Source organism: Typopeltis vanoorti, chromosome 4, assembly GCF_054136105.1.
Source record: "Typopeltis vanoorti isolate ZY-2024b chromosome 4, IOZ_Tvanoo_1.0, whole genome shotgun sequence".
In the NCBI taxonomy this organism is placed as follows: Eukaryota; Metazoa; Arthropoda; class Arachnida; order Uropygi; family Thelyphonidae; genus Typopeltis; species Typopeltis vanoorti.
Window position 1 is genome coordinate 29773202 of NC_143552.1, and position 13494 is coordinate 29786695.

The following is a 13494-nucleotide window of genomic DNA, read 5'->3' on the forward strand; positions in this document are numbered from 1 at the left end:
TCTAGAATCTGATGCACCACTTGTAAAAGGTTCGAATCTGAGCGGGGAAGAATAGCTTACATTGCAGGTCATGACTGCAAATCAATAGTCACTTGTGTACGTCTTGAAATGACTTCTTGGTTAAGATAACTTTACTTAATCTACCCATTTTAGGTGGCGCAGCAAAAAAAATAAATATTCCTAGAGAATATTGAGAATATGAGAAGACAGATTTCAAGTACTTTGCCACTTAGGTTTTGGCTCACTCCTGAGGCAATCTCTTTGTGCCTTAGAGGTACCACGTGAGTCTTTAGGAAAGATCGGAAGTACAGAACACAAAACTAACAGTTTAAGAGATTGGGACACAACACCATAATATGTTATGGGCCAAAATGGAAGAAGAATGGAAAGGCATTTGTCCAGCAGTAGAGTGAAGAAACTATTGATGATCTCAGGCATCTCTATGACAGAGATGAAATACTGGAACAATTAAAGCTGTGTTTATTTCTCTGTGCTGTAAGCATTCCATTAAACTTAATTATGAATTAATTACTTCATTTAGCCAGTACAAAAATCTAAAAAGACTCAACAAATGTTAAATATCATACAAAATCTTACTGTATTTCAATTCTTTCTTTTAAGGTTACATGGTGGTCAGCATTCATAGTGAAGAATTGGTGGAGACAACACGTGTGTTAGAATAATTAATTTACTTAACATTAAGCAAGTAACAATCGACATTTCGACCTCTATATTGAGTTCATCATCAGGAAAACATACCTATGTACAAGATACATGATGCTGCACTATACGAAAATAAAATGAATCTAAATGTTTGTTAATCATTTATCCTAGCCTGACCTCTGGTAGGTAAAAAAAAAAAAAAAAAAAAAAAAAACGGAACTACATTAAACAATTTCTAAAGTCCTTTCGTGTTGAGATTTTCTTCTGTCTGGGGTTGTTCTGGTTGCTATATGGGTTGAAGATGGGTCCTCCAAATTCTTGGAATAATTAATCCATCATTTTTGTTCAGATTTGGATAATGTTTCAGCATTTCACAAGCTTCTTTGAATTTCCTTTCAAACCAGGTTTTGGTGCAGTGTAGACTTAGTGCCTTTCCAGTCAATTCTGTGACATGTTTGGAGTGAGTGGTCTGATAGGCCTGTTTTACCATAGTGGAGGTATTTAATAATATGGCATTTCTGTTCATCTTTTATGATTGGAATGGTGCGTCCTGTTTCCCCTGTGTAAGGTAGGTTACAGGTACAGTGAATTTTGTAAACCCCCTAGGTCAGTGATGGCGAACCTATGACACACGTGTCAGCACTGACATACTTGAGGGTTTCAGGTGACACACTTTGGATGTTGAAAAATATTGGTATTCTGATGAAAAAACTAATTTCAATAATTTCAGTTTATTAAATTAATTGTATAACATGAATTCATAGATTGTATATCAATGTCCTATTAAATAAATAGCCTAATATGATAAGTCACCATCTATGATTAAATAGTCAAATTTATAATGCATGTATGCAAGTGGCACATCAACTACATCAATATTTAAAAAAAAAAAAAGATGTTTGACACACCCGGGTAAAAAGGTTCGCCATCACTGCCCTAGGTGGACAAGGTGCGGAAGAGGATCTTTGGAGGAGCAAAGTACATACATCTTCAAGGCCCACTCTTCCTAATTGGGTTGTGGGGGCAACAGCTGCAAGAGGAACTTCCAATGGTCACAATCCTCTGCCACCAAGCTCAGGTGTTCTGGTGGGATTCCCAAACGTGTCCACCCAAGGTTTTGGATATAATCTATCCAGCGAGTCCTTGGCTTTCCACGTGGCCTCCCACCCTCTGGCTTGGAAAGAGGGCCTGCTGAGGGAGCCTCTCTTGTGGCATTCTGACCAGGTGCCCGTACCAGCGTAACTGTGATCTCTCAACATGGAGAAGCAGCGGTTGAGTATTGAGGGTTTCCCGAATTGCAGAGCTTCTGACTCTGTCGAGTTTTGTCAGCCCCGCAACCCCTCGAAGGAACCTCATTTCAGCCGCTTGGATTCGTGTCCGCATTCTTTCGGTCATTACCCAACTCTCATGACCATAGGTGAGGATGGGGACATAGACTGTATTGAAGACAGCCAACTTTGCCTTCTGGCTTAACTCCTGCTTCAATACTACCGAACGGCCAAGCTCCCGCAATATTGAGCTTGCTAAGCCAATTCGAGTATCTAGCTCTACGTCCCATTTTCCATCATCCGTGAATATGGACCCAAGGTATTTAAACTTCTCCACCTGTCTCATTGGGACTCCACTTACATTTAGAGTGCACTGGGATGGTTGTCTTGAGACCACAAATGTTTCAGTTTTGGCCACACTGATCTTCATTCCGGCATCTGCATAAACAGCTACAAACCTATCCAGGGTCCGCTGGAGGTCATCTGTGGAAGAGCTAAGCAGAACTAGGTCATCTGCAAAAAGCAGACGTCAAATGCTAATTTTCCAATTCTGACACACTCACTGCCTCGGCTGTGCCTATTGATCCAGTCCATAAATATTATGAAAAGGAGGGGTGACAGAACACACCCTTGGCGGAGGCCAACGGAAAATGAAAGGTTAAGACTTTGTGCTGTTTACTCTGACACAAAACTCTGGGCACAAAATTCATACAGGGACTTGATGGCAGCTAATAGTTGACCATCCACTCCATACTCCTGTACTACTTGCCAAAGCTTATCCTGAGGAACCCGGTCACATGCCTTCTCCAAGTCCACAAAACATGCCTAGACATTCTTGGCATATTCCCAAGATTTCTCAAAGACTTGCCTTAAAGTGAAGATTTGGTCAGTTGTGCTTCTACCAGGACGAAAGCCACATTGTTCTTCCTGGAACTTTGACTCAACTATGCTCCTGCACCGTCTTTCCAAGCACTTAGCATACACTTTCCCAGGCAGGCTGAGCAGAGAGATGCCACGATAGTTACTGCAATCCTTCTGGTCTCCCTTCTTAAAGACTGGTATTATTATGCCTGTCTGCCATTGCTTTGGTGCTCGCCCAGATATCCAAGCAGCCTAACACACTCGAGTCAGCCAGAGAACACCGTCTCGATTTAAGGCTTTTAGCATTTCGGGCCGAATTTCATCATCGCCAGCAGCCTTGCCCGATTTTAGCGATTTTACTGCTAAATGGACCTCTTCTGCTGTGAGACTAGTCATTGCCCCGATCTGCACCTCTTGGATGTCCACAGCTGCTAGGCCACCTGGGTTAAGAACTCTCAAAGTATTCCCTCCATCTGTGGAGGATATCCTTCTCGGTTGTTAAAAGTGCACCATCAGAGGCCTTAATTGCCCTTGCTGTGCACGATTTCCTCCCTCGAAGGCGGTGGATGGTCTGCCAGAATATTTTGTTTGCATTTGCATAGGATGGAGGATCTAAGTAAATTTCTTAATTTTGCCAGGGGTTTGAAGGTTGTCTTAATGTTGTATTATCTATTTTTTTTTAAATGTCCCTAACGTTGGGTATGGCTATGGCAATCTTGTAATCTTTTTTGCTTTTAATGGCATGTTCATGGAGGATCTTGCAAATTTTTTTTTTATTTTTTTATTTTTATTTATTGTAGCCATTTTTTACAAATATTTGGTTAATGATTTTGTATTTATGGTTCAGAGCTTGTTCATTGGAGCAAATTGTTAGGGCTCTGTGTTTGAGGGTGTTGATGACTCCTAGTTTTTGTGTTGGATTGAATGGTGGTATGAATTTTTATGTATGTATTGATCTGCATGTGCAACTTTGCGGTAGACAGTGAAGGAGAGGGAGCCTGAGGAAAGCCGTGTGACAAGTGTATCTAGTAAAGGAAGTTGTTGTTTTCGATTTCTGTATTTCATCCAGCTGGTGTACAATTGTTAATAATCAGATTGAATCATTTTGTGAAATTTTGTCAATAAACATGATCTCAATGAATTCAAAACTGAACTATATTGGCAGCTTCCTGTATATTCTAAATTTTATTATATTCCATCCAGCTAGAGAAGTTACTGCAATGTATAGTTTTAACATATTTTGTCTATTCTTGAAAATGGCTCAAATGAACAAAAATTGGGATGTTTTAATGATTTCAAATACCAAATTTGAATAAAATCCGTTTCAGCCATAGTCCCATAATAACTTCCATGTCCGCATAGTACTGACAAACGGAACTAATTCTTTATACATTTTCAAAATGTCTTTACAATTTAATGCCTGGTGTGACTGAAATTATGGCTAATGCAACTAAGGCTATGAACTAGTATATCATGCAAGTTAATTGCATTCATTCTCCATGAAGCAGACTAACTCAATTTCACTGAAAAGTCTTTGTAAAGATATTAAAGGGATACGAGTTTGGGTCTTTTCAACTAGAAAATATGAAACATCCTTCAATCTTGTTCACAGTTCTACTGATGCCAATTATTTGACAAATCTTGCAGTTTAAATATTCTATGCTTCAACGTCATCCATAATCCATGTTTCAATTAAGTGCTGATCTCTATGCCATCTTCCAACAGGGTGAGGGAAAATACCATGTGTTGGTTCTACAATAAACACCACACTTCATTTCATATAAACTAATAAGCAGAGATTCTAAAAATACCCCCCCCCCCCTCTCTCATGCAAATCTCAAATAAGTCTACCCCAACACCACAAAACACTGTTCCCACATTTCAGTTGGTGCATCAAACAATTTGGCTATATAATGACTTCTTGCTTAAAAAAAAAATCACCCCAATCTCTTTCATATGGCTGGCAATTTCTGACTTCAACATTTACAATAGGTTCAACGCTTGCATGGGATACTACAAATGTCATTCCCCATTTTCCTATACACCGAAAAAAACACAAATGGCCAACAGCCACTGATTCCCACTTTAACCTCTTTTTTCTGTAAACAGCCTCATCATATAGTATTCCTCAAAGTTTATAACTTAGAGATGTTCAAGAACAAGAATATCAATAGATTTCTATGTTCTGCAGTAATTTCATTGGCTCTGTGATCCTTACTAGGTAAAATTAATAATATTTTTATTAAATTTGAATACAATTAACTAGCAGTGTTCATACTGCTTTCAGTTCTTGCCACTATACACAGGAGGAGAGGAATGAAATTAAATAATAATAAAATCTTACCAAAGTATTGCTAGCTACTGCATCCATAGCTTGAATCTTGGCAGTGGCAGCAGCTGCAGCTACTGCTGCTGCTGTGGGCATACTGCTACAAGTGGTTGGAGTCTGGAGAGCATTAGGAGGTGTAATGGCCTAAATGAGGTCATAAAAGAAAAAATATTAAAAATTCAATGGAGTTCACATTTGTGGTTATAGTTATTAGGTAAACTTTATGTTAGCTTTAGTTTATTAATATCTAAGAAAGAATTTTTTCCCCTTCCTACAAATAAATAAGAAAACAAATTTAGATATGAATAATATATGCACGTAAACAGAGGAAAGATATTTAATTAACCAAATATTTTGGTCTGAAAATAGCGGACCATCTTCAGTGGCACTACAAGAACAGTTAAAAAAAAAAAAAAAAAAATACAAGGTGGAATACTAACAATAGATCATTTAAAAATAGAACAAGCCACGTGATGTTATATCACTAAGTATTAAAAGGGAATATTTTTAAGCAGAGACATGATTGAAATAAAGATATTAATTAATAATATTAAATAAAATTAATATGAATTAATAAGTTATCCTGATTAGACTTTCCCCGATTTTTGATATAGATATACAGTCATTCCGATTCAGGTTAGGACGATGGAGTAAGGCCTCTACAGTTTCTTTGAATAAACGTTCAAATTTATAACAGGATCTATGTAAGAGGCAAGTGTTTGACCAAAGGATGTTGTGGTAAGTTTCAATCCTGTGCTGAGCCAATTCAGATTTTTCAGGTTTGTTGTGATAAATGGATGATGAAACCTGAAAAATCTGGATTGGCTCAGCAGGGGATTGAAACTTACCACAACATCCTTTGGTCAAAAACTTGCCTCTTACACAGATCCTGTTATAAATTTGAACGTTTATTCAAAGAAACTGTAGAGGCCTTACTCCATCGTCCTAACCTGAATCGGAATGACTGTATATCTATATCAAAAATCTGGGAAAGTCTAATCAGGATAACTCATTAATTCATATTAATTTTATGTTATTTAATATTATTAATTAATATCTTTATTTCAATCATGTCTCTGTTTAAAAATATTCCCTTTAATACTTAGTAATATAACATCATGCGGCTTGTTCTATTTTTAAACGATCTATTGTTAGTATTCCACCTTGTATGTATGTGTATATACATACAAGGTGGAATATTTATATATATATATAAAATATATATATATATATATATATATATATATATATTTTTTTAAAACTGTTCTTGTAGTGCCACTGAAGATGGTCCGCTATTTCCAGACTGAAATATTTGGTTAATTAAATTTCTTTCTTGTGTTTACGTGCATATATTATTCAGTCTTTATGTCACAAGTATCCTTAAAACATCAAATTTAGATATTTTTGTAGTATATATTATATCTCTGTGTCACTGTTGTTTCTTCTGTTGAGCATTATTTTCATTTGAAGAAAGTCAAGACTGAAGTACCTTATCTCATATAACAGACTATCTGTTCCTTCTGAAGGTGCTAGACTCCATACAATAACAACATATAAACTTCAATGGGAATGTCTTATCTCCAAATAAAAGATAACATCCAATGAGTGTAGTACTTAATACTATGCATTTCCATCCAAGAAATATTTTAAATCGCCACTGTGAAAATTACATATGGTGCACACTATGCAACAAACATACAATTGGACAAAAAGTTACTGTGCATTTCATGTAACACAAGTAATACCTCTCAAATCTATATTCTTTATTTCGATAAACCTTTTCCTAAATCACACTGAATATGTATATTTTTAAATACCAATCCAAATTGACCAGTTTTTTTTTTCTAGTATCCAGTAAATCCAATAAATATGTAAATAGTGTATATAATAAAAACTTAGATAAGTAAATATATCTCATCTTCCATCTTTTTTTTTTTTTTTTTTTCAAGTTAGGCTCACTAGTCTTTCATGACCAAGTAACCTGGCTTCCTATGAAACCTGATAAAGGTTAATCCTACCTACATTGTTGCTATGTCTGTAAATTGCATGTTGTTCTGGCCAGCTTATGAGCTTTGTGGGATGAAAAACCAGTTACCCAGAGGGAACCCTAACACCTACATATGATGTCAGATAACTCACCCTTAGATGAAAATCCCCGATAAAGGTTCTTGATCTTCTCAATGGGATTTGAACCTAGGTCGTTCCAACCAAAAGACATTGTAATTACTGAGTGAGCTATGAATTTCATTTCATTTGTTTACTGGGAATATACAGGTGCTGTATGGTAACTCCAATGCTCGATGATGTGCCACACCAGGCCTCCCCATACAATAGGACTATATGCTTTTCTGGAGGCTTCAACTCTCTGAAGATCTGTTCACTCCACACACACCGTCCATCTCATTGAGGGTCTATCCCTACCTCTTTTTTCCAGGAACTTGACCTTCTATTACTATTCTGAGAAGTCCGGCTTCCATCCTTTCAACGAATCCAAAATATTTTAACTTTCTTCTATCAATATCCTTAAAGAGTCTTAAAGTTCTGCTGATCTTTTCTAACACCCAATTCATTTTCTGTAATACCACATCTCAAAAGCAGCTATCCTTTTCTTATCCGACTTCTTTAGTCTCCATTTATAAGTCGCTGTTGGAAAAACAACTGCATCCAAAATCCTCAACTTTATTCCCATGGAGATAGATCCATCCTTCCAAATTTTAGCCATTCCTAATCTTCTTCTGATGTTTTCTGAACAGCAATTCTTCATATGGATAATGGATCCCATGCACTCAAACTTGCTGACTTTCTCCATTAATGTACACTTGTTTCTAAAGCTTTTCTGTTTGTATTTCTTTTGAGAACTATAATATTGTCTTGCTAAGATTGAGTTGAAGTTCTCTGTTATTACTGATCTTGTTAATTTTATTAAGAATTTGTCCTAGTTCTTCCTTGTCATTACAGAGGAGTACGGTATCATCATCATACCTCAGATTACTGATCAATCTACTGCCTATCCATGGAAGTTTTTTCCCACTTGGTTAGACTATAAATTATATACTTAGTTTAATCCTTTATCCAAGTGTAAGCAAACAAAGTTTGCGCAATCTCCTTTCGGACAGGTCGAAACTGGTCTGGGTCGTGGCCCTTCCCATAACACATAGCATTATACATGTCTGCAAGGAGATGTGCTTTGCATTATGGGTTACTAAGGAAAGTGATGAAGACTTAGTCCACCTTTGCCACGAGTTGCCTGAGTCCTAAAGATATTTCAGGTGCAAACTTTGTTTGCTTACACTTGGATAAAGGATTAAACTAAATACATAATTTACTGCCTATCCTAATTCCTGTCTTGAGCTCATCCAATGCTTCACACATAATGTCCTCAGCATATATACTAAACAAGTGAGGAGAAAGTAAACATCCTTGCCTAACTCCCTTTCCAACCTGAAGTCAATCAGTTAATCTAACAACTGCTCTTACCTTGGTTTCTTGTTCCCTGTACAAGTTGGCTCTCAACCTGATAGTGTGCTAAGAAAACCCATTCTTTTCATTACTTCCCACGGTTTCAAGTGCTGAAGTCAAAAGCTTTAGAGTGGTCTTTGAAAAAACATTACCAGAGTGAGACTTAATTCTTTAGATTTTTCTATGATCTTTCTGAGGCAAAGGATCTGTCTCTGGTGCCCTTACCTTTCCTAAAACCTGCTTGTTCCTCGAGCATCTCTGCTTCAACTTTGGTCTCGATCCCATTTAGTATGATCTTCAATAAAATTTTGCTTGCATGAGATATTAAACTGATAGTTTTATAGTTCTTGCAAGCTTTCATATCTCCTTTCTTATGTAGTGGTCACTGACTTTTTCCAGTCTCTAGGCCATGATTCTGTCTCCCATATCCTTGTTAATCAATCTATAAAACACTCTTATCTTTCCATCCCCTGTGGCCTTAACTCTGCTGGGACATTCCATCTGCACCCAGGGCCTTATCACTGTTAAACTGTTCTTTCAACTTCATGCTGCTTAAGTGGAGGAGGTTGCAAATTGGAATTTTTCTGGTGAGAGAGCTCATCAAAATTTTCTTTATCCACTCAATTGTTTTTGATTTCTACTTTTATCAGTAATGCTCCATTCCAGTCTTTGATGACATTCAATTTGGGCTTAAACTTTTATTCACGAAGTAAATAAAACATTCTTTTATAATTGTTCCTCCTCATCTGGAACTCTATCTCTTCACATTTATTAGTATAAAACTTTTCCTAGTTCTGTTTACTGAATCTTGTGACCTCTTATGTAATCTCTTATATTCTTCAGTCTCTGTGTCTTTGTTTTACCAACTGCCTTCTTTTGATTAGTTCCCATGCTGAATCTGATATCCATGGGTCTCTTTGGTCTTCTTACTGGGCCAAGATACTTCCTAGCTGTATCCTGTATTATCACATTGATTCCTTCCCAAAGCATTTCTGGTGAGTTCTCCTCATTGGTCTCCAAAAATCGTTCAACTGAGTTGCTATTTCTTCTGTGAATCCACTAGGAATTATTAACATCCAGTCTAATGGGATGTGCCTGATTTGAAAGTTTCTGGAGTCTTAGTCTTACTTTGACTCTTACTAGCTGATGGTCTGTACCACAATCAGCTCCAGGATGTAATCAACCTGGTGCCTTGACATATCAATGTTAGATATCTATCCAAGTACAGGTCCATTGTGGATGTTTCTGGAAGCAGGTATTGGTAATAACTAATCTGTCAGCATGGGCAAATTCCAATAGTCTTTCACCATGGGAGTTTTGCTTAACCCAAATCAAACATACCACACTCTAGCCTAATTCATACTCTTTTCCACTTTTGCATTAAGTCCCCTAAGATGTAAAGTATGTCTCTCTTTGGCAGCAGTCCAAAATAGTTAAGTTTTCATAGAATTCCTCAGTCTATTCATCAGGCATTTCCATGTGGGGGTGCATAAACTACCACGATTGATACATCGGTAAGCCAAGTCTTAAGTCTAATAGAAAGTATCCTATCATTAATGGGGTTATAACCACGAAGGCTCCTTGCCTGAGCTGTCTTCAGTATCACAGTTACCCCATGATGCTTTGAGTCACCTCCTGAGTAAACAACTGGCTTACTCAGGAGGCGAGTAAGCTAGTTGTCTTTTGAAGTGACCTTCTCCATTAAATCTGGTCTCTGTAATTCCCAGGATGTCTTTATACATATCCATCTCTTAACAGACAATCTCAAGAGTATACATTTGTAGATCCTGAACATTCCATGTGCCTATGTAAAATTCCCTTCTATGATTAATCCTATACCTTCTGTGTTCCTCATTCACAATATCACTGACTGTTTTTCTTTTTTCTTTTTCACTGACCAGTGCCTGATTAATGTCTAGCATTGACATGCTAGCACATACTTTGGTTCTGTTTCTCTTAATAACATCTTTCCACTGCACTAGTATCCTGGTGAAGATTTTTTCATCATTATCTGGACAGAAATCTAGGAGTCCACAGGTTCAATATTATGCTAAAAGAAATTCACTGTAATAAACTGTTCCTGTGATCCCTACAAGTTTGTTATAGTGAGTCAACTGTAGTTGAGTCTCACTATAACTGCAGTTGCAGTTTCTCACTATATTTACAGACAACAAAGTAAACTTAAAAATATGTAATAGAAAATGTACATAAAAACAGCACAGACTATTGAGAAAATTAGAGAAAATCGAAACAAAGGCAGCATATAGACTGCCAGTTGACACATACATGCACTGTTCACAATTAATAAGGATAATACTACTAAATTTATGATAAGGAAACTGTCAGTCTAGCTGAAGTTGGAAAAATGTAGTAGCACCTTGGCACTCTTTTTAAATAAGTACCCAAATTTAAAACAATACCTACATAAAAGATGGTTCATTGGTGAAGAGATTCAGTCATTCATGTCAATGCCACACTCAGCCAGACTAGACTTTTGTAGTGTTCAAGATTTTCCAAGTAGTAATTTGCTATTCTAAAGGAAATTTACTAGAGCAAATTTCCCACTAAACCAAACTATTTCTCTGATCCTTAGAAGTTGACTAAGGAAAATAATTCACATTGCAAAGTCTTTTACTATCCATAAATGTAATGTGTGCTTTCTATTTCCAGAGTTCTTTCACACACACATTCCTTTCCAAGTCTTCTGGTCACTAGCCAAGGCCATGTGGCACAACTTCCATCCTTCTAAAAAAAAAGAGGAATAAAAGTTAATTATTAGACTATTGTCCTATTGCTTTGATCTCAATACTTTCAAAAGTAAAGATCAAGAGCCAACTGTTTCACTACTTATTAGAGACTCACCAATTAGTGATCACCAACATGAATTCTGACATTCACATTTCACAGCAGATCACCTTGCCAACTTCACCCACCTCTGGACACAGGCCACTGAAAAGTTTGGAGTAACTCCTAGTGGTTGCTCTTAACATTTCCAAGGAATTTGAGTCTGGTATTGTGTTCTTCCTATTAAGCCACCATCGGATGATATTCCTCCTTCTCTTTATGAATGGATTGCCAGCTTCCTCTCCAGTCATTAAATGATTGGATTTTCATTGAATGGTATCAACCCCAACCTATGACATGGAAGTGCTGTAAAAATATGGTCTGTTTGTTGCTATTTATATACCGTTATTCTAATTAGCAGTGCGCACGTTTTCTCTCATAACCTTCCTTACTTATTCTACTGCGTACTATGTTTATCCACCTTTCGTATTTTACTAGTCGTATGCCTATGAACACTGGAAAATGTATTTGTTGAGACTGCGCCATCCAGTATTTCAATATCAGCATAAGACTTAGTAAAACGTCCAGTAGATTTCTCTCTCTTACTAGTGTAAATTCCTTCAACAAAATTTATGTAAACAGTCATGGTTCATAAGTAATTAAACTGCGCTTTTAATGCCTTAGTTGTTTCCCGCTCACAAGTCTGATTATTTTTAGAACCAGTACATTGTAAAATAAAAGATTAGGCAGCACTCCACACTTATTTACATTAGTATGTAAATAAGTTTGTAAATAAACAATAGAGAGATTGCTTTCTCTACCCATCTATAAAATCTTTAGCATAAAATTAGACCCCTTTTACTTCAATACTAAAAAATCTCCTTAACTCAAAAACTTATTTACTCTCTGCTTAAAAATTTGACTTATTAAACTTCCTGTTTACATGCAAAGAGGTTAGCTAACTCTCTGTTTTTTTACAAATTTGATATCAACGTCTAACGTGCCAACTGACTCTCTTATGGACACTTCTTATTACTATTAAACTAATTCTTAACAGTTCATCTATAACATATCTCCTAGGTTATAAGAGAAATTGTACAAAAGGATGGAACTTACAGAGGCTCTGTATCGCACATTCAGTCAAGAGTCTTGCACTAAAGCCTTTATGGGATTTCTTTCATCTGAAGTTTTAGGCTTCCTTCAGGAGTGTCTTGCTTCAGAGATATTACGTCGGGATATTGGCAGGCTTTTGGACTGCAATCTGCAGTACTCGAATAGCACATGCAAGAGGTTTCAGCATACAGACAACTTCTCCTCTGGATCCTACTTTGGGAACTTCTGCTTCTAAATGTCGATGACTGTGTCTCTAACTGCCGAGCGCCGATGACTGTTCTGGCTCACTTCGGTAACAGCACTTCGTCTTTGCTCTCTCAGTAACTGGATCTCAGCTCTCCTCTGTTGGCAACTGGACCTGGATTCTCCTGCTTCATAACTGGGGCCTTGCCTCTCTTCGTTCTCTGCCGCCACTTTGCTCTGGTTCCGACTGCCTCACCTCTCGATGATCGGCTCAATCCCCTTTCATTTTGCGATCTCGGGACCTTGCACTAAGGGTAGTAACCCTGAAGAATTCTGCATGACTCTTTCATCTTCTTTTTAAGTTCGAGCAGCTCTTTGTTCTCTTCTGTGCACTCTTTGATTGTATGTTGCCGGGCAGTGGAAACTTGTTTGAACCTTTCAGATCTCTCAGGCACTGACTTTGGAGGTGTTTATGCACAGAGCTTGTAAGCAACTTTCTCATACATTAAAACCATAAACAACTTCCTTACGCCCTCATATAGAGTTATTATACAAAGTTCGGTGGCAAAGCATTGCATTTGTTTTTGACGTTAAAACAGTAAATACAGTCACTTCCCATGGGGTTAACTACATTAATATTTAGCAAAATATACATAGAAACAAACAAGGTTATTTACAGTTCTCATGAGACTTGACCTATGTAAAAATCGATGTAAAGCACTTTGGTATTTTTAAGTTACATAGAGTTTTTACAGTGCTATGTGTAGGCAAGTAGTTGAAAAGAAGAAAGAAATTTGCTGAGGTATTTCTTTTGAGAACTTCTACAATTTTCTA

General features: G+C 37.0%; 1 protein-coding gene across 2 annotated transcripts in view; it reads right to left on the minus strand.

The window, feature by feature from the left end:
- hfp (Poly(U)-binding-splicing factor hfp) overlaps positions 1-13494 on the minus strand; it is a 370731-nt gene that overhangs the window by 152076 nt on the left and 205161 nt on the right. For both annotated transcript variants that reach the window (XR_016548237.1, XM_090391729.1), the window contains exon 10: positions 5137-5265. Coding sequence is in view for 1 of the 2 variants with exons in the window: in XM_090391729.1 (XP_090247855.1) it covers positions 5137-5265 (129 nt within the window). In the remaining variant the exon portion in view is untranslated. The remainder of the gene's footprint in view (positions 1-5136; positions 5266-13494) is intronic.